Source organism: Pavona decussata, unplaced genomic scaffold, assembly GCF_977016875.1.
Source record: "Pavona decussata unplaced genomic scaffold, jaPavDecu1.1 SCAFFOLD_42, whole genome shotgun sequence".
NCBI lineage: Eukaryota > Metazoa > Cnidaria > Anthozoa > Scleractinia > Agariciidae > Pavona > Pavona decussata.
The window spans coordinates 573,120-594,839 of record NW_028145464.1 but is presented as its reverse complement, the minus strand read 5'-3'; the positions used below and the strand labels follow the sequence as shown (position 1 = coordinate 594,839).

The 21,720-nt window shown below is 38.3% G+C and overlaps 2 protein-coding genes and 1 pseudogene across 2 annotated transcripts in view; 2 read left to right on the top strand and 1 right to left on the bottom strand.

The window, feature by feature from the left end:
* Window positions 1-2,623: 2,623 nt before the first annotated feature.
* Window positions 2,624-3,887, top strand: LOC146482841 (uncharacterized). The gene is made up of 2 exons (XM_085106638.1): window positions 2,624-2,886; window positions 2,964-3,887. The coding sequence occupies exons 1-2, from the start codon at window positions 2,678-2,680 to the stop codon at window positions 3,874-3,876; spliced, it is 1,122 nt and encodes a 373-aa protein (XP_084962764.1). The 5' UTR covers window positions 2,624-2,677; the 3' UTR covers window positions 3,877-3,887.
* Window positions 3,888-9,821: 5,934 nt separating this feature from the next.
* LOC146482836 (uncharacterized) overlaps window positions 9,822-21,720 on the bottom strand; it is a 66,519-nt gene continuing 54,620 nt past the window's right edge. Inside the window, exon 10 of the mRNA XM_085106691.1 lies at window positions 9,822-9,897. Within this exon, the coding sequence (XP_084962817.1) occupies window positions 9,822-9,897 (76 nt within the window). The remainder of the gene's footprint in view (window positions 9,898-21,720) is intronic.
* Window positions 12,569-20,581, top strand: LOC146482840 (uncharacterized; annotated as a pseudogene).

Below are 21,720 nucleotides of genomic sequence, written 5' to 3'. Positions count from 1 at the left end.
GTTTGCGATGGTCTTTGGAAAGACGTTGAATTTGGAGCATTGGCGGAGAAACGAGAGTCGTTGTTTGTTGGCGGCTAGGGACTCGCTGTTGCGGAATATTTTCTTCACGAGGACGAATTCGGCTCGGCCCAAGCCTAGTTTCAATAATCTGTTCATGTTGTCCTTCAGCAGCATGGTTAAAAATATATAAAACTGTTCAATTGAGGCCTTAAACTGCTGTTTAAAAGCAAAGACTAAAACGCAAGCTTTCGCCAATCAACGGCATCATCAGGGATGAGAAAATATTCCGTGCGCGCTGTATATATATATATGCAAAGAGAGTGTAGGGTGAAGGGTGAAATGTGTAAAAAATGTGGCGTATGTGTGAAAGGTATAGAAATAAACTGTGAGCGTTATGCAAGGTTCTAATGATTGATTGTAGTCTCTAAAATGAAATATTAAAATAGCAGTTCCGCGAATTCCGTACATTCCTCTCGGGAATTGAGTGTGGGCTTGTATTTTCTGATGTAAAATGCTTCGTAGAGGCGTAGATTAGCGGGATCGTTTTTGCTCATAATAATTTTGATGTTAATGCATTTATGGTCCTTTTTCTGGCAGGAAGAGATGTGTTTTTTAACGGAGGAGTTATCGTTATTGAGATGTTCTCTTACGCGGTCATGGATGAGGCGTGTTGTGCTACCAATGTATTGTTGATCGCAGTATAGAGCAGGCAAAATGCCCACAAAATCTTCAACGAAACTCTCAGCCTACCGGCATGGAGTTGTCGTACCTTAAGATCCCTTACATTTCTGAACGACTCAATCACAAGATCACAAACATTTTTAGAAAGAAAAACATCCCAGTACGCGTTGCCCACAAGTCCTACACGCTCAGACAAGCCCTATCCCACACCTCCACGGAGCGCAAATGCACCAGAGACAAATGCCCCATCGCTAACACCGGATTGTGTTTACGAAGAAATGCAGTGTACCAGCTCACGTGCAACAGCTGCGATCAAGAATACATTGGTAGCACAACACGCTTCATCCATGACCGCGTAAGAGAACATCTCAATAACGATAACTTTAAAGGAAAATATATTTAAATGCCTAAACGTTTCGTAGGCGTGGGATCACTTGTTCAAGAAAAGGTGCTAGTGGGCGTCTGCGGAGTGGCGCTTGAGTAGCTGTCGCATTTAATTTTGCCCAACGGTTGAAACTTTCCCAGCCTATTGTATCCAAAATTTACCCTAGAGTTCGCTCGCTTGTACGGGCGCAGCGTGATTAAAATAGAATCTTGGTTTCTGAAATAATAAAATTGGGTTCATTCTTCTTAAGTTGCCCCGAATTGTAAATAAAGTAGGCCTGATGTTCGTGTCTGTCTTTATATCCTGTTTTCAGTTTCCTGGAACTTCAATTCAGAAACTATCTTCGCACCTTGTTTAAAACTTCGTTATCTATTAGGTTGAATTGACAAATCAGAAATATTTTAGCCTATCGCCCTAACTATATTTCGTATTCGGGAGGTTGTAAAAGGGGCATAGTTTGAAGTTGTACTGCGGTTCCTATCTAGGTGGACTAAGCAGTTTACGGGTTGACTGGGATATCGTGCTAAACACGTTTTTGCATAGTTCCTAGCGCTGGCACATAAGGTTGATAAATAAACACGTACTCTTTTCGACTCGTACGATAGATGTAGGGAAAGCTTTTAGTACCGTTACACAAACATAGTGGCAAGGCATGATGGAAAACACGCGATCCCTATTCTCGTACAGCCGTTTGTTAGCCTTCTTTGTTGATTCGGTAATGTGATCGTTGCAACGCAATTTTACTAGAAATTGTTAGCGTAAGGATTTTTGGGCTATTTACTCGCCCAGATCTTTTCCGCTGAAATTGTAAGCAATGGTTTGCTTGTGAATAATATTTTTTTTACATTTGTCTTCTCTAAGTTTTTGACCGTTTTCTCATTTCGGTTACAAGTGTATAGCGCAACAATTTGCAAAAAAGCGTAGAAAATACGATTTAGTAAGGTAGCAAACTTTTGAGTGAACATTTCTGTCAAAAAAATTTAATTTTATTAATTTTGTACTGTTAGAGTAATGTGCTTTGGAAGCCTTTGTTTCAGAATACAGTCATCAATTATACTGCAAATAACACCTTCGAAAAAAACATTGCAGCAAAAGCGACTTAAAAGTACCATCAAAATATTAAAGCGTAATTTAATTTTGTATATTAGTAGACTGCAATCTATTAAATGGAACCTTCACTCTGACAAATAATTCACGTTAAATTCTTGGAAGTCTTAGCTTAAAAAAGTAGAAATAACTTTTAGTACCTTAGGCCCGGTTCAAACGTCGCATTTCACATGTGCCGAATAAAACTCGAGAATTAACTACATGTGAAATGCGACGTTTGAATCAATTAAATTCGACAGTTTCGAATTAAATTCGACTAACGTCGAATCTGCGACTGAACCAGTCGAATATTCGACTTAAGTTCGACATTTGATTCAGACGTCGCATTTCACATGTGCCGAATATAATACATAAATTATAGTAAATTATTATTATTCATTTTGTAACCACAATCCGTAGATGCCATGCGCAGAAGAGTATAAACAGCACTTTGACAAAATGATGTGCAGTTCGTGCTTTTTAAAAACAAAATATACTTGTTTGACGTGCAGCAATTATTATTGTATGAGGTGCTCGGTGTTTGAAAATGAAGAGGACACTCCTGGGTGGAAAGAGGGAAAATCTGTGGCATATTGTGAGACGTGCTTCAATGAAACGATGAAAAGGCGCGAATCGAGTGAAGGCCAAGATCAAGATGACGCTGTTGACAATGAAGATATTACTTCAAACAAGCCGCATTCGTCAACTGGTAGCACGGAAACAAAAACAAAAAGGTATTTAATGAGTTAATATCTCCATAGTAGCGTTCATAGATAGGAGATTTCAGCTTTGTTTGTTTATTTATTCTCAGAGTACAAAGTGCTGATGATATCGATGAGCAAGATAGTGGCGAGGAAGATGACGATCATGAAGACGATTTAAGTCGGCTAATGTTTTCAAAAAAGTCAAAATCTAAAAGAAAAACTGGTCGTCGACCTAAGTGGAAAGATGATGATGTGGATGACATGATTGATATAGTTGTAAACAACGACTATTATAAAACAAAACTGGTATTTACAAACAACAAGAATCAACGTAATGGTGAAATTTATGAGAGAATAAAAAAAGAATTGAAAGAAAGAGCAGCAGAAAGGAATTCACAATTTGTGTTGAGCATTATTCAAATGAGAACTAAATTCAAAAAATGTGTAAGTGACTGCAAAAATGCAGCCATGACAATCAAAACAGCAACAGGGATCAAGAGATTCCAAGAGAACCAGGGATATGGGAAATGGTTTCCAGTCCTATTTGCTGTTGTAAAAACTATAGAATCATGTCAACCGGACCAAGCAATAGAGCCATCACCATCACCATGTTCATCATTGTCTCAAGTAGACACGGCCAATGTTGAGGATCTTGAGAGCACTGAAAGTGCAGAAACTGAAATGTTTATTCCTATAAAAAGAGCAAGAAAAGAAAAGAAAAAATCCCCAATTGATGCAGCCTTAGTGGAAACCTTAGATCTTGTGAAGGAAGTGGTAAAAAATGATCCCACCAGAGACCTTATAAATTTTATGAGGGAAGAGATGGACAAAGCTCGAGAGCATGAACTTAAACTATTTTACCTTCTACAAAGCTCAAGGCCAAATCCAAGAAGTGCATTCACAGCTTATGACCAACAACAACAACAAGGAACTAGTGGTATGTACCAGGGACAGAGTGGCTTCAGTGGCAGTGAAGCACCTGGTAGTGGAATGTATCAGTCATTGTACAATCAGTGGTAGTAAAGACTTGTAACTGGAGTACATGCTTTATCTGAGTTCATGTTTTGTACTCCTTCATTAACACAGGATTGCCAAAGTGACTTGTTAAAGTCACAGTTACTGTAGTTTCTTTAATGAATGCATGATGAAGCAGCACAAAAGGTTCAAGGTTTCAGGTTCAAGTTTTATTCATCAACATTAAGACTGAATTTTCATAATTGAAATTCATAATTTTCATAATTTTCCAGTTCATGTTCATAAAAGTTAAAGCAAGAAAAAATGAAAAAATGCATATTCAATCAGTTTAATGTCAACAGTTTAAGGTCAACAGTTGTACATACAGTACATGCATTACAATGTAGTTTTTGATCTCTTGAGTAGTTCTGCTGATATGATAAGCTTTGAAAATAAAGAAAAACATAAAATTCTCAAGGGTCAAGATGTACAGTAATCAGTAAAGATTTCTATAGTAAATTGTATGTCGACTTATAAAATCTATAGCAGTCATTGCAGTGTTTGTATATGACATGATTCAATTTATTTCTTGGTGCAATTTTTATTTTCCTTTGTTTTTGTGTATGATAACTTAAGTATGATAATGAATAAAAAAACAAAGGGAAATACATATAACATTGCACCAAGGTCAAACATAACATGCAAAACGGCATTAAAACTACACAAAAAGGATCTTAGACTGTCGGAACTTGCCCCCTATTGTTAAACGTGTACAGTTAGTAGAGGTTGTTAGGGTTGCCTTGGTTGGAGTAGTTGAATGTGAACTGTCACCTGTTTGAGACTACTCAAACTTTTCCAGTCTCCTTTTCAACCCACAGTTTCTCGCACAGAGCATCTCTCAGTTTCACTGCTTCACCAGAGCTGTCTTTTGAATTTCTGCACTCTGTCATTTGCAGAAGCTTTCTAATTTCTTCACGATCCCTCTTTTCCTGGGTGCTTGGGTCTACTGTCAGGTCAAGCTTCTTGGAAATAGAATCACCTTGGTCTATACAAATGTTATGCAGGACCATGCATGCCAGGGTGACTGTCCGCACGTGTTCCTTGTTGCTCTCACTTTTTCTAAGAAGCACTCTCCACCTTTCCTTTAGCTGTCCATATGCCCCCTCTGTCACCATGCGCGCTCTGCTAAGTCGGTAGTTGAAGTACCTCTGCTGTTGGCTCAAGGTGGCATTGGTGTAAGGTTTCATCAACCACGTTTGTAGGGGAAATGCTGAGTCCCCTACTATAACTGGGGGTATGCTGACCACACCAACAGTTTTTGCCATATTTGGCAACAATCCACTTTGAAGCAGGTCCCATAAGTTTGTGGACTTAAAAATAATGGCATCATGCAAATTTCCCGGAAATCCACAACTACCCCATATAAATCTGTACTTTGAATCAACCATGGCCATCAACACGATCGAGTAGAAGTTTTTGTAGTTGTGGTATTCTTTGCACGCTTCTAATCCTCCTGGAGGGCATTTTATTGGGATATGACAGCCATCGATGGCTGCTCAGCAACATGGGAACTGCCAGAGTTCTTCCATGTCCAGGATTTTGACCTTAAAAGCTTCTGTGGAATCAGGCATGTGTACTGAAACACAGTCGTTCCACAAGCGATTAACTAGAACTTGTGAAACCTCTTCAACGATAGAACTTACTGTTGAAACTCCTCTTCCAACCATTTCTGCAATCGTATAATAATAGTCCCCCCTTGCCAGTCTATAAAAGCAAATGGCAAGTCTTTCGTCAGGTGAAATGGGGTCCTCTGTCAACGTTTGTCTTGCCAGTATAGGTTCGATACGGTCCAGAATGTACCGAAAAGTCGCCCGAGATATCCGAAAGGTCTTCTTAAATCGTACATCAGAATAATTTTTCCACACATTTTCCCACCATCCAGTGTTTCTTACCAGTCGTCGACATGATCGGTGTCTGGAAAGCTGCGTTATCACCTTTTTTCTTGACAGAAGCATCATCAAAGAGATTAAACAAACGCTCAGTAGACGTCTTCTTCTAGCGATTAAGTAGCTGACCGTTGATTGCATCATCAACCTACGTCTTCTGGTGTTACAAAACATACGCTGAATGAAACGAAAAGAGTTTTCTTCACCAAACATGCTGTTCTCCGCCATTTTGGATACAGCCTGTCCGAGAGGAGACTGGGAATATTGAAGGCGGACGGAGTTAAATTCGGCACCGTTAAATTCGACGTCTGAATCAAATGCCGCATTTAATTATTTTAGTCGACTAAAATAGGAGTTATATTCGGCACATGTGAAATGCGACGTTTGAACCGGGCCTTAGATATGATTGTCGCCTATTTTCTCTCTTAAATCTCCCACGCACCGCCATTCTGGATTCATGACTTGATATCTGGATATCTCTCTCCAGCTCAAGATTGAGCCAGATACCTTGGTGGGCAAACTCCAACCTTACAAAGCTGCTGTAAGGCTATGCACGTAAATGGGTGCGTCATTTCGCATCCAATTCCTTGCCTCTCCGTCCCATGCGGTTTTCTTTTGAGTATTATCTTTTGTTGCAATGGGAATGTGCGCAGAACCTGCGTGCGTGTGTTTGTGTTTCGGGGAAAATGGCTGCTGGAAATACAATCGCTGAGTGGCCAGAACTTATAAGCCTCTTTCCTAACGTTTTCTTGCAGATTGATATAGTTATGCCAAGTTTGTTTCCTACGAGTGCATAAGCAAATCACTTCTCCGCATTTCGTGACGAAGCAGGCGAACTAAGAAGGATTTAATGAAAAAGTTGTAGTCTTCTTAAGGAATAATAAAAACTAAAGTCATACGAAATCTCAAAACGTTTATGTGTCAAAATGTACCATCATCATCATCACTAGTTCATTTGTATGTAAAGAATTGTATTCGCTTCATTGACAAGAATATTAATCATACCTACGGCGAAACTCAGGCATCTGTAAAATAAGGACCGTGTGGATGAGAATGGCGAATTACAGAAAGGGGATGGAAAATGAGGATGGAGCCAAATATGACAAACTAACTTCCTTCCAAGTTTGGAAAAAATACCATCGTTTAAAATAAGTTTACTTTAGTTCGGCGCATAAAAACTGTTTTAAGTGTTCCATTTGTTTCTCTTGAGGAACGATTGTTGCCATATAAAATATCTATAAAAAGATGACGTTACTTCACCGTGAGTTTAATTTGACTTGATTTGGGAGAAACTAAACTTGTTTTAATCGAACTGCATTTTTCCTATAGCCCATGGGCTGGTCCTCGTGACAGCTTTGAAAAACTTTGGCTAAACTTCTTAAAAGCATTAAGCGGCGCAACAGGTTGCTTCACGCTCGACTATTCCCCTAGAAATAAAAACTTAAAAAGCTGTAAATAGCCGTAATGCTTAATAATTGAATCACTTGAAACTTAAAACGACAAACTAGCAATGTTTCTCAAAGTGAATTACGATCCGCTTTGCATTATCAAGGAGATGCAAACGTACTGCAATTTATCAACGACATGCAACAAAATCAAAGTCTGATGATATTGATTCTTGAAAAATGCAATCGCAAATATGCGGAAATAAGAAGGCGTCATCGACATTAGCAAGGAGAAAGGTTGGAATTATCTCCATGGAGCGTCATGGTCTGAAGATAGACGTTTTACCCAGTTTAGTTTCAACGCTTTGTCAAAGATAGCGAAGTCTTTCATTTCTAAGCCACCGTCTTTCTTATTTATTAAAGTTGACTTTTTGATTATCACAGGTTAATGATTCCACACGAAGTCGAAAATCATTTTATTCACTTCTTCAACAAAGTAAGGTGGTGTTTGCATAGAGCTACAGACAAAAACGACCTTTGAAAGGGCTAATATATATGTTTTTTGACATTATTTATTCTTCCATAAACTGATAACTCCCTTTGAGACCAAAAATTAGAGTTTTCTGTAACTTTGTCAGTTTGTCGATGAAGTTTCTCATGTCTGATAAATTGTCATCATACGAGAAGTGCTTACCTAAGGCGTAGACAGGCTCATATCTTTAATTATATAAATATTTAAAAGTCCTGTTTGGTAAACTTATATCCTTAGTTCGCGACAAATCATTATTAGAAAAATAGATAAAGAAGTGGGACTTCTTCCAAAGTATTTAGTTCCTTTCAAAGTAAAACAATTCTAAGTCTTTCCTAAATTAGCGTAATCGATTTTTTGCGACTTTTACTGTAACTCATAAGTTTGTATATTAGTTTGTTTACGTTTCGAAGTGGCACTGTAAATAAAGTTAGCAGTGCAGGTAACACGTATTGTAAGTAATCTAAGTAATTGTATGTTTTTGAGCGATATGTATTGAATTGTAAGTAGACGCTGTATTGTTAGTAGTGTACACCAGTATTGAAAGTAATCTACGCATTGTATAGTAAAATATTATATTGTTAGTGGTGTAACTAGCCCGTGTTGTAACAAATGTAAGCATTGTGTTTTGCAAATAAAAAAAAAAAAAAAAAAAAAAAAATAAAATAAAAATACAATAAAATAAAACAATAGTGATCACAAAAATAGACTTCAAAGAATATGGGATACATTTGTGTCTTAACTGTTGCTCTAAGCCGTTCCAGAAGAACATAAAGCCAACCGGTACGTGTCCTTCCAATCAATGTGTTGAAATGTCCTTTACTAAAGATTTTAGCCAACTTTCTACTGACTACAATGGGGTCAAGATCAAGAAAGGTACGTTTATGAAAGGCTTTTTTTTTTTCTTGGGAACATATCAAATTAAAAAGCAACAGTGGACGTAACTGGCTGTTACAGACCAGTGCACGAAACTGCAAGCGTGGATGATTCGAGCTTCGATTATCAATTTCTCGTTAATTTCCAGTGGCTTCCGCTTTAAATTTTAAATTGTTATTAAATTCCATGGTACGAAAAAAGACGTCCAACATTCAGCTCGTCTGGTGTGTTGTTTGGAGGCTGGGGGGTGGGGGGGGGGGGGGGGGTGTTAATTTTTGTGTGGAAATCGGGCTTGGCAGCTAAGCTGGTCTGAAATTTAATTTTCCTCCCTTCTTCCTCTTCTTTTACTACATACAAGCAAAACCTCGCCGTTTTGAGCCACAAGAACGACAAAGCAGAACGACTAAGGCTTCACTTTGCCTTTATGGTGATTTTTATTGCTAGTATCCCATTCACTATTTTTCCACTATAATTATCCGTTCGGTATCACCGTACATTCCCATATACCTTTTTGTAGCACCACCCCCTTAGTGGCTCAACCAAGAACATTTTTCACTTTAAGCAAGCACACGTTACATTCCTTTGTCAAAATGTTTTTTTTTTGTTTGCTATCATTCTTTGAAAGGTAACGTTTCTCTTTCTTTTGTGTCATTGTTTTATTTTGCTTTTCGTGCGATGTAAATAAACCACCGACATTTACTGTTATTTGAGATCGTGGACGAATTTTGGTAGCAATCTGAAGTTACAAGGGGGCTGGACGCCAAATTAAATTCAGTCAGAGTATGACGTCTCTGTGTACTTATACACTAGGTTACCAAAACACTCTTTTTTGGCAGCTCTTGAGTTATTTTTCATATGATTTTAGACAATTTTTGTTCAGCAGTTTCAACATTTATACGTTATGTGACCAAAGAGCTAAAACGTGAAATTTGAAAAAGCTAACCCGCGATCTTATACATCTTATACGTTTCGTATCTTGTGCTACTCGTGAATTTTCCACTTTTTGTTGACAAGACTTTGAATCTACGGTATCATCAATCGATTTTACTATTCAACGAGCCAACTTTTAACGCAAACAGTTTGTAAAACGAAGGAGTGAATTAGATCAATCCCAGTGAACTCTGTCTGTTGGGGATGAATTGACATGGAAATGATTCAAACTGATATGGTACAAAAAAAATGAATTAGGGTGAGGTTGCAAGTTCTACACAGATCACGATTTTAATTAATTGTTATATTAATATCCAAGAACAACAGCAACAAAGTTAATGGGACTTACAAAATCCTTAAGTTTGATTGCTGTGAAAATATATCTCCTGGTAGATGCTGAATTCTGTTGCTGTAGAGGTCCCTACAGATAAAACAAAAGTCATTTCGAGTAATGGGTTTTTGAGCGCGTTTGCTTGTAGACTCCTTCAATACATAAACTGTAATGTTTAGGACAATCGAACAACGGCTTTTAGAAATTTCGTTTCCTTGTTAAAAGATTTAAAGATAGGAGTAGAATACTTGAAAGCTTTGTACTAAGAGTGGTTTTAAGATTGTAAGCATGTTTCGGCATACCTATGTCACTTTCCGTTGGATACATCTCATTTCAAAATATATACAAGAACTAAACTAAGACTTTTAGATCAGATCGATTAGCCATGAAGTAAGCCAACTACAATAAAATAAAGACAATACTGATAAGAAAAAAATAATTTAAAAAAATCATGGGATGCATTTTTGTTTTTGTTTTTTTAACTCTTGCTTTAAGCCGTTCCAGAAGAACATCTCAACATTTCAACATGAATGTGTTGAAATGTTCTTTATTCAGGACTTCAGCAAATTTCTACTGACTACCATAGGATAAAGAGAAAGGTACGTCTATGAAAGGCTTTAGAAATGAACTCGTCCAATTAAAAAGCAGCAGCGGAAGTGACTGCTACAGGCCAGCGAACGAAACTCCAGGCGCCAATCGTCGGTGCTTTAATTGTGTATTTCTCGATAATTTTTGGTGGCTTGCGCTTTGAATATTGAACGGTTATCAACTTGCATGGTACGAGAAAGGAAGACCAACATCCAGCTCGCCCGGTGCGTTGTTTTGTAGCTGGGTGGTATTAAATTTTTGTGTGGAGATCGAGCTGCCGCTAAGCTGGTCTGAAATCTGGTTTTTCTCCTTTCTTTTATTATTATTATTTTTTTTTACGCGCAAGCAAAACCCTTCATATGGCTAAAATTCGCCCTTTTGAGCCACGAGAGCGCCAAAGCTGAACGACTAAGGCACTTGCAAGTTTACCTTTATTGTCAACTTTATTTCTAGTATTCCATTTAATATCTTACCATTAAAATTAACCTTTCGGTATTGCCGTAGAGTCCCTTATACCGTACCTTTTAGAGTACTCTCCCTTCCCCCCGCCCACATGCAAGGGTTGAAGGACCCATTTCACGTAAACCAAGCACGCGCTACAGTCCATTCAGCATCAGGATCAGATCAGCATGAAAACGAATTACTGGTTATAAAGAGCTACGCAGTTTCCGAAATCTGAACCAGTTTTTAATTCATACCGGTGGGGTAAAGTATGCCTTAATATGTAGTATTTCTTTTTTGTCCTAACGAATTAAGATTTGTGTTAACAAGATCATCGGAATCGACGGTATTGACCATCAATCAATTAAACTATCCAAAAGACCAGATTTAAACGTAAACATTTTTTTTTCTGAGACTTTAAAATTGCTAACTATTCGATTCAGAGCATTTCGTTGCCTTTCAAATGTCATCAATACTTGTGGACAACATATAAGTTACAGTTTGCGAGAGGAGTCGACAAGGCAAATATTAACCATGGTAGAAGTCGCGGGATTTCCATCTTCAATTTGCTTTTCCAGGACTAATAAAACCTATGAGTATGATTTGAATTGAAATTATTTTGACAGTTTCTCGGTTCTTAGTTCTCGCACCTTGATTTTTGAACATTTAAACCTTTGAAACTGCACTTTTGACGACATTTTGAAATTTTGGAGAATCTCTCAAAATTAAAAAGTCGCTTGAACTTTTAATTATAATTTTGAAAAGAGTTCACTACTGAGGGTATTTTCGGAGACAGTATGAGCGATTCGCCAAATGTGCTCGTTGACGGAGTATTCTTGATCCTTACAGGCAGCCGCTCTTAATATATCAATCTATCTGATTGAAACAAAAAGAATACATTTTCAAGAGAAAATAAGGCGACAGAGAGGGAGACCCCCCAGTATAGCCGTTGAGACGTGAATTTCACCTAAGTTATTTTTAGACATCATGAAAGCAGAAGTCTGTTTCCTGAGATGTTAGCAAATTGGCATTTTGCGTCCTCGACTGCGTTTGTGACGGAAGAAATATTCCGCCCGTTGTCAAGTCGCTCGTGTATTAACTGTCGGGAATAGTGTCTCAATTCTAAATTTTAGTTCAAAATGCAGAAGTGAAGTTTAAGTGTGCTAAAAATTAGATATGATTATCGCCTATGTTCGGTTTTAAATTTTGCGGGTGCAGCCATTTTGGATCCCATGACGTCATATTTTTGACGGATCATTAGATTAAACCGGAGGAATGGGGGGGGGATTTTCGGTGTATGAATTTCTGTTTTTTTTTTTAACCCACTTGTCTGCAGAAATCTTTTCCCCTCTGCGTGAGGTTTCATTTAAAATACCAATAAAAGGATAGATCTTCTCTAAAATATGGCTAAATGGCCAGAAATATTTACCTAGTGATTATTATTGTATTTCTAAAAGAGTTCGGATCAGAAATGTGTTGATCGGTCTGACCGCTTTATGTTTAGTTTCGATTGAAATCCGTGAATATTAGGGATATCGCGGAGCTCTTTACGGCACGCAGCGTAAAGTGCCCACAAATTTAATTCCATAAATTAGTAGATTGGTGTTAGTGCTTTTGAGTTAAAATAGACTTGACCCTAAGTCAGGCCCCACTTTTGTAAAAATAGCCTATAATTACATGTATGTCCCGTTTAATGCATTCTGAAGTTTAGGAGGGGTTATATTGAAAAAAATTTAACTCAGTCAAAATTTCGCAGAAAACAAAAGTTAAACCTTTAAATTGTTATCGACAAATGGAACTTCAATGTGTAAAATATTCAAAGTGTTTGAGCAAGGAATAACTTTTTGACAGCACCGGCAATGTATAGATAAATTGTAGAGTCCCCGAAGGTAAATTGGGTAGTTTTGAGGTCACTTTGTAAACCGTCTCGCCACCAACGAAAAAAAAATCGCATTGAGCTCAGTAAATGTGATATTTGTTTATGGGATATAATGATTGGTGTTCATAACAAAACAAAAAAAAAAAAAAAAAAAAATCAGCGAAATCAGTGAAAAGTCGAAATTTGCCTCATCCGTTCTAACGCGGACAGCCTCTTAAAGTAGGTAAAAGTCTTACAATCTTCCAGCGAAATGAATATTTGGAGACGCGCTTGTTTCAATTTGCGAGTCCGTGCATGAATCGCGCTTCAATAGGGAGCTTAAGCAACGATGACGACGCGACGACAGCGACAATGCCACAAAACAATATGTTTTATGACATGAAACAATCGCTCTCCTACTGCGTTTTACATTTTGGTACATTTCTTTGCTGTCCTCTACAAAGCAGCAACGTGAAATGACCAGATTCTAGGGGTTTTCTTTGGAGAACGTGAGCATACGACAGTGAATTTTTCATTTTCTTTCTTACTTGAACGCTACTCCTACCAATTTGGTTCTTGGATAGTTCGCCGTTTCTTCAGAAGTTGAGCGAGTTAAAATAATCGAGAAGTCGCACAAATGAACTAAAGTTATATTTTCAGGTGACGTTTTCGTTGCCGTTGTCGTCGTTGTTGCTTAAGCTCCCTAAGAAAACTCCTGGCAGAAACTATGTACGTTATCTAATGAACACACTTCATAACCGTTGCGTGACTCACGCTATGACTTCGACTTAGACAGTGAAGATGTCTACAAATGGATAAATAGACCTTTGCTCCCCAAAAAAGCGCTGATACCTCCCGTCTCACAATTTACGAGATCACTCTTGGAGTGATAATAGACTTGGGCGCATCATGTAATATCATTAGTTCTGCCGTACCCAACCAACTTTTCGATATGGGATCCACATTTCACAAATGCCAACGCTTTATTCACCCTTTCTAAATCACCTTAAGAGAGGATAAACTAACAGAACATATCCCTCATACATGGGTCTCTTCCAGTGATGATTTTTTTCAATTTAATTTTAGCGCGTGGTCACCGCTATTAAAAAAAAAAACCTAGTACAGCAGTTTGACGTTCGCAAGCACGTTTCGACCTACCTATTTCACCTTCCATGAGATAAATCTAATTCGAAAATATATACAAGTACAAAAATAAGTAGTTAAGACCACATCAATTGTCCAGGAAGTATACCGCGTACAATAAAATAAAGACGGAAAACAGTTCTTTTCTGTCTGAAATATAAATGATTCCAGCCTGATGCCAGCGTGGAAAATATATCGATTTTTTTTTATTAACAATTAAGAATCTACTTTTCCAGAGTAGATGATTTAACACTTTAGTGTTTTTTTTAGGACATGTTGCAGCAATTGTCTGCCAATAGCTAATAATATATTTTTCAAATCTCGGGAGCTGTTAAGTTACGAAAAGAAGTTTACAGTCAGGATTTTGCTGAAATAAGAAGGCGCCAGCGACATTAGCAAGGAGAAAATTTGGAATTATCTCCAAGGAGCGTCATAGTCTGAACATAGATGGTTTACCCAGTTTAGTTTTAACGCCTTGTCAAAGATAACGAAGTCTTTCATTTCTCAGCCACCTTCTTTTATAGATTTTATTAAAGTTGACTTTTTGATTTTCGCAGGTGTATGATTCCACACGAAGTCGAAAATCATTATATTCACTTCTTCGAAGAAGTGAGGTGGTGTTTCCATAGATCTACCGACAAAAATGACCTTTGAAAGGGTTAATGTTGTGACAATATTTATTCTTTCATAAACTGATGATTTATCCCTTTGAGATCAAAATTTTAAAGTTTTCTGTAATTTTGCCAGTTTGACGAAGAAGTTCCTCTGGTCTGATAAATTGTGATCATACCAGAAATGCCAACCTAAAGAGTAGACAAACTCATATCTTTGATTATTTCAATATTTAAAATTTCAGTTTGGTGAATTTATATCCCCAGTTCGCGACAAATTATTATTAAAAAAAATGGATCGCGATTAATTCAGACAAATAAGATAGATATATAAAAAGTGGGATTTCTTACAAAATATTTAGTTCCTTTCACTTTATCTTTCCGTATTTTAAAAAGTAAAACGATTCTAAGTCTTCCCTAAATTAGCGCACTCAAAATGTTTTCCGACTTTTACTGTAACCCATAACTTTTTATTATTTTATTTACGTTTGCAAGTGGTATTGTAAATAAAGCTAGTAGTGTATGTAGGCCGTATAATAAGTAATCCAAATAATTGTATGTTTGGAGCGAAACGTATTGAGTTATAAGTAGACCATTGTATTATCAGTGCTGTATACCTGTTTTGAAAGTAATGTACGTATTGTATCGCAAATAGAATATTGTATCAGTTTCTGCTTTTAAATTACATGAATGATAAGGGACGTCCAACATTTAGCTTCCCTGGTGTGTTGTTTGGGATCTGGGCGTTGTTAATCGATGTGTCGAAATCGGGCTTGGCGCTTTTCTCATTACGTACGAACAAAACCCTTAAAATGGCTTAAATTCGCTGTTTTGAGCCACGAGAACGACAAAGCAGAACGACTAAGACATGTTTACGTTTATTGTAATTTTTATTGCTACCTCAGTTGCTATGCGGCACTGTGATGAAGTAGACGGTATAAACCAGTTAGGTGCGAAGCTTTATGCTAAGGAATTCCAACTATTAACACTGATTGATCACTTTAGAGTATATGCAGTGCTCCAAATAATTATCAATTTCTTGTTTTACCTTGCAACGAGGTACTGTCGTTGAGATATATGCCATTCCTATGCAAATTTTGCGTTATGCTGAAGTGCACTATCAACTTGGTTCCCGGGAAGAAGTGAGTCTCTGAGAATGAGGTTGGTATTTGTATTAAGCATTGATATATTTACTATGTTGCAACCGTGCCATCAAGTAATTTCGGTATGTTTAATTTTTGTGTGATCGAGAACCAGTTTACAACTCTGCCAGTATGTGTCTGTAACTTGTCCTCATATGGGTTTCTGATGTTGCATCTTTTGGTCTTGGGGTGGATTGTCAAAAATAAATAGACATGCATGTCACATCCATATTCGCTTTGGGTATTGTTTTGGTGATTCCAGCTTATACAGAAACTTTTTCTGTCTTCTTCCTATGCCCACAAAGTAATCGATTATCTTCAAGTTATGGACAGTATTATCAAGAGTCTTTACCAGCAGGGTACAGAAACAGAAAATAATCAAGCATAAACTAATGTCAACAAATATAGCTAGACAAATAGTATAGAGTAGTTTGTTTCAGTTGGTCACTGGATAGAGTAATTATGTGAGGGTCTTTAACAGTGATAGTTTTCAATGACTTGTTTCGCTCAGACGTTTTAGTTGTTGATATTCCGGCGATAAGTCAGTCGACCATCAGTAACAACTATCCTGTTCTTTGGAGGATTTTCTATCTCTATACCTGGCATCCAGTGGTTCTTCATCAATGTATTAGTATTTTACATGTAGTTTAATTTGGTCAATTGCGTGCAGTAAGGTGATTCATCTTTCGTCTTTTATTTCTTTTACAAAGAACTACTTCAGTTGATGACGACTTCACCATTTTTGTGTAACCACCACTGGAGGTGTTGACTCAGCCAAAATCTATGTCGTGTGCAAAAGAATGGTATTGTATAGTATTCCACACTAGTACATTGTGGACAGTACTGTGGCTTTTCTGTCGTCTTATATAAATTAAAAATGATATATAAAGACAACAAAGCCACATTTGTAGAGCAGGCTTAGTAGCTGTTTTGTGTTTCTTTGGTTTGGCAAAATAGTTAGTGAGAGAATGGCCGTTTTTATACAAGAGGATAACCTGCAATCACTTTTGGGGGGGGCGGCGGCGAAAGTGTGGCAGCACCGGGATTTTGTTTTTTTCAAATGAGTTCAATAACCACACAAACAGTTCAAAAACCACACATCAGTTCAGTGACAGTAGACCTCAATTGTAAGAATAACTATAGGTGAAGTGTTTTTTATTTCATTTGGACATGTAGGAAGAGAGGAAGGGGAAGAGGGGGGTGGGGGGGGGGGGGGGGGAAGGGGTTTGGGGTCAATGAAAAATCAAAAGTTCAATAACCACACCATCAGTTCAATAAACACACACTAGTTCAGTGACAGTAGACTTCAGTTGTAACAACAACTATAGAAGGAGTGTTTTTTTTATTTCTTGCAACAAGTAGGAGGAGAGGGGTGAGGGCTTTACGGGTGCAAGGTCCATATTTAGGGCAGGCAGAAAGTCGGAATAAACGAAATAGAATCTATATATTCACATATAATGGTAATAGGCTTCCACGGACGTATTTAAAAATCCATTGTCCATTTATCCATTGCTTGTCATTGTAATCATGTTTAGCATCAGCTGTCTAATTATGTAGCTACTTCCTTTACTTGGCTGCTCTCAGCCTGCTCTTCTGTCTTGCTTGTGCATCAGACCAATGGAGCAAAAACTGAACAAACCCGAAGCGCAAACGAACAAACCAGCGGAAACCCCAGCGAACGAAGAACCGAGCCAGCGAACGGATAGCCGAATGACCGACTTAACGACCAAACGGTCCATAGAACGCACACCGGCGAAAACGAGCGAACGAGAAACCGAGCGAACGAACCAGCGAAAGTAGATGAACAGCTGAACGACCGAGTGGACAGTTCCCCTGCCTCCAGTCATAAGCGTTTATAAGGATTGATTTTCTAATATTCTAATGCAAACTTAAAAGCGCTTAACTTTTCGGAACGAGTGAGAAGCGACGTAGCTTTAGTTCCAACTACCTTAATGCCAAGCAAATATTGAAAATCTTACGCACGTATTTTAGTGAGCTCACCAAAAAGACAATCAAGAAACAGCATAGATTGACAAAAGCAAAACAAAGCTCCGCCTGCTCAGAGGGTCTGTCATTCTCGTCAGGGGCACAGTGAACAGAATCCATATGCTGGGCTATTCTGGCATATGGGAACTATGTCCTTCCCCGAAACTGCCCGCTGTGCGCCCGATCTGTCAGTCCATTGTCTCATACAATGGTTTTACTGTAGAAGGTCATTGCACTTGTGCGCCAGGTATCCCTTTGGGTTACTTGTAAAAACAGATAGGGATGTTTCTGGGCGGGGTATCATGGTTGTTAAACTTTTACTGTGTTTTGTTTTTTGTTTGACTTACTCATGATATAATTACACCCTTGAAGGTCCATAGCTTCATAAAAATTAACAATCGTTACCATTGTTGTCTCAGTAGCACTGTCAATTTCGTAGAAGATGCCGGTTTTCTGGTTATATATTATGATGTAGTTTACTAAAACTGACAAAATTGATGTCATGCATAAATAAATTAATTGCCGTTTAGTCATACAGTCGTTGTTTTCACACTTATTCTTTCAGGGCTTTAAAGTGAATATATACTGATTTAGCAGCATAAACTTAATAAGACACTTTGCATTTCCGCTCCTAGTGCATATCTAATTGCTGATTATAAATTTATTTTTGTCATAAGTTTCACTATGCCTGGAGGGAGATAGTTAGCGCGCTTCCAATATGGATCACGCCCTAAAAGTTGGGATGATCTGGGCACTAGTTTGATGACGATGCCGTTTGAACTGAATTCGCGCGTACAGATAAATTACGTGAGCTTGATTTTTCACCGTTTTGTCGCCTATTTCTTTACATGTTTAAACCGTTCTTCCTAAGACTTTAGTTTCTTGTTACAAAAACTGCTTTTCAAGTCAACTGAACTGATAAATAAGCGGCATCAGATGGCGAATTGATGTGCTGCATTGGATTTAATACCAGTTAATTGAAGGAGCTGCTCTAAATCTTCGTGACACGGACTATTCAGGTACAAAATAAGCATTAGTTTTGTCAATGTATTGAAATCTGAAACTGCATAGAATGATAGTTGTCAGCTCAGGCACGTAGGGCCAGCTGTGGTGCCACAGTTTGAAACGTGTGGTAGAGAGATTCACCCTGAATTTTTTCAAAATTTTCTCCCTCGCCGTAACGCTTACATATTTCGTTCGTGTTTTTCGTTGTTTGGCGTTTCTTGAACTCTCTACCGGGTCTGTTCACTGTGCCCCTGACGAGAATGACAGACCTTCTGAGCAGGCGGAGCTTTGTTTTGCTTTTGTCAATCTATGCTGTTTCTTGATTCTCTTTTTGGTGAGCTCACTAAAATACGTGCGTAAGATTTTCAATATTTGCTTGGCATTAAGGTAGTTGGAACTAAAGCTACGTCGTTTCTCACTCGTTCCGAAAAGTTAAGCGCTTTTAAGTTTGCATTAGAATATTAGAAAATCAATCCTTATAAACGCTTATGACTGGAGGCAGGGGAACTGTCCACTCGGTCGTTCAGCTGTTCATCTACTTTCGCTGGTTCGTTCGCTCGGTTTCTCGTTCGCTCGTTTTCGCCGGTGTGCGTTCGATGGACCGTTTGGTCGTTAAGTCGGTCATTCGGCTATCCGTTCGCTGGCTCGGTTCTTCGTTCGCTGGGGTTTCCGCTGGTTTGTTCGTTTGCGCTTCGGGTTTGTTCAGTTTTTGCTCCATTGGTCTGATGCACAAGCAAGACAGAAGAGCAGGCTGAGAGCAGCCAAGTAAAGGAAGTAGCTACATAATTAGACAGCTGATGCTAAACATGATTACAATGACAAGCAATGGATAAATGGACAATGGATTTTTAAATACGTCCGTGGAAGCCTGTTACCATTATATGTGAATATATAGATTCTATTTCGTTTATTCCGACTTTCTGCCTGCCCTAAATATGGACCTTGCACCCGTAAAGCCCTCACCGCTCTCCTCCTACTTGTGGCAAGAAATAAAAAAAACACTCCTTCTATAGTTGTTGTTACAACTGAAGTCTACTGTCACTGAACTAGTGTGTGTTTATTGAACTGATGGTGTGGTTATTGAACTTTTGATTTTTCATTGACCCCAAACCCCTTCCCCCCCCCCCCCCCTCTTCCCCTTCCTCTCTTCCTACATGTCCAAATGAAATAAAAAACACTTCACCTATAGTTATTCTTACAATTGAGGTCTACTGTCACTGAACTGATGTGTGGTTTTTGAACTGTTTGTGTGGTTATTGAACTCATTTGAAAAAAACAAAAAACGGGAGAAGGAAGAAAAAAGAACGTCTGATATAATTACCGCACGAGTCGTCTTCCGCCATTCCAGAATCTTGACTTTTGTCCAATTGGTCGAAGAACAAATCCTTTGAGCACGTGCCAATTGGTTACGTTATTGCATGTTTGACTTCCAGTGTAATTTTAAAATTATGGCTGCCGCGGTGGGAGATGCGAACAGCGAATTTTCCGCTGCACTTACTTCGTCCCTTGAAAGCTTCATCCACAAATGGTTAAAGGATGAGCAGAAAGAATGCATCCGAAGGATCGTTTGCTTAGAAGAAGATGTTTTAGCCGTACTTTCAACGAGAGACAAGGAACGTTGACATTGTTTACGGCAGTGCTGAACAATGGCTGAGTTATCGATGGAGAAAGGCATTACGGTGTGGTAATCTTCACCAGGCGAAGGTATTTTGTAGTCGATGAAGTTCACACAGTCACAACCTGGTAAGTTAAATAGAGCATGATAAATGTCGACGTTCGAGCTGAAGTTTTTCACGCTTGAATGGAATGAGGCTGAAATATTTAAGGTGTTGAAGCATGAAGCTGGCTGTCTCCTGGATTTATGCCTAAAAGTTTGGAAAACATTAATTTCGAGAGCTCAGCTGTCATTGTGTATTTTTAGAATCTTAGAATTGACATTTAAAATCATATGTTTTTTTCGTAGGATTTTATTGAGTGTTCAAAAGTCTTTTGAGAATTAGCACTTAAAATCCCGCCTTCGAAGCTGTATTCATTTCCGGTAAAATCTGATTGGCGTACATTAAAAGCACGAAACAAGATAACATCGAGCAAGCAAACAAGGGGTGGCAGAAGACCTTGTGCAGAAATTGTATCAGGCGTTCTCTTCTTCTTCCTTCTCCCGAACGCCGACTCTCGCACTGCCACACTTTCGCGCTCCAACTAAAAAAGAACGCCTGATGGCAGGTTAACTGGAGGACGCATTATCCGTCTGGACGAACTTGAGCAAACATTCGTTGTTCGTCTAGTTATGTGTCTCTACTGGGTATAAAGACGGGCAAAAGACGCATTATGCGTCTGGACGAACTATCTTCCGTTCTCCGTCTTGAACGACGAACAACGGAAACGATTTTGTCCAGTAGGATAATGCGTCTTGTGCCCTTCTTTATACACCAGTAGAGACGCATGACCAGGCGAACAACGAATGTTTGTCCAAGCTCTTCCAGACGGATTATGTGTATTCTAGTATAGAAACGGCCAATAAAATAATTTTATGTTGTTCAAAAAATGTCTCCTGTGTATATATTTATCACCAATACCTGTTGTGGTTAGGGCATTATAATGGGTGTAAATCAGCCAAGGAAATTAGAACCATTCTAAGGTAAGTGGTAGTTGATTTTAGCCCCTATGTAGCTGTTTCAGACTGTTTCAACAGCAGATCTATATTTAAAGTGAAGTTTCTTTTAGACTACGTTGGTGTTGATTCCCTCCTTGGAAAGTGCATTCGTTTTGGTATTATATGGGCTAAATCAGTCACCAATTGTGGCCATTGTTTCCCCTTTTTACAGGTCCAAAATGGCTCAAATGGGGCCATTTTTAGGAATGCCAAATTTCTCTTTCGTTCTTTTAATGTTGCTATTTAAAAAAAAAAAAAATCGAGGCCCAAAACAGCTGTTATAAAAAAAAATCATTTCGGACATAATGGTGCTAATTTAGTCATTTAGTGTACAGCTCTTTTTAATATAAATTGGGCTAAGCTGGCCACAAAATATGGGCCAATTTTCTTCCTTTCAGAAGGCATGAAACGGCTTAGCCATTCAACACTATTTCAACCCTTTTAGAAACCAAAACTACAGCCCATTTTTGTTTTAAAAATGGGCTT

Bases quoted from the DNA above. Each gene is read 5' to 3' on its own strand.
- LOC146482841 (XM_085106638.1), top strand. From the start codon at position 2,678: ATGAGGTGCTCGGTGTTTGAAAATGAAGAGGACACTCCTGGGTGGAAA. The intron at 2,887-2,963 runs GTATTTAATGAG...ATTTATTCTCAG, and splicing joins ACGGAAACAAAAACAAAAAG to AGTACAAAGTGCTGATGATA.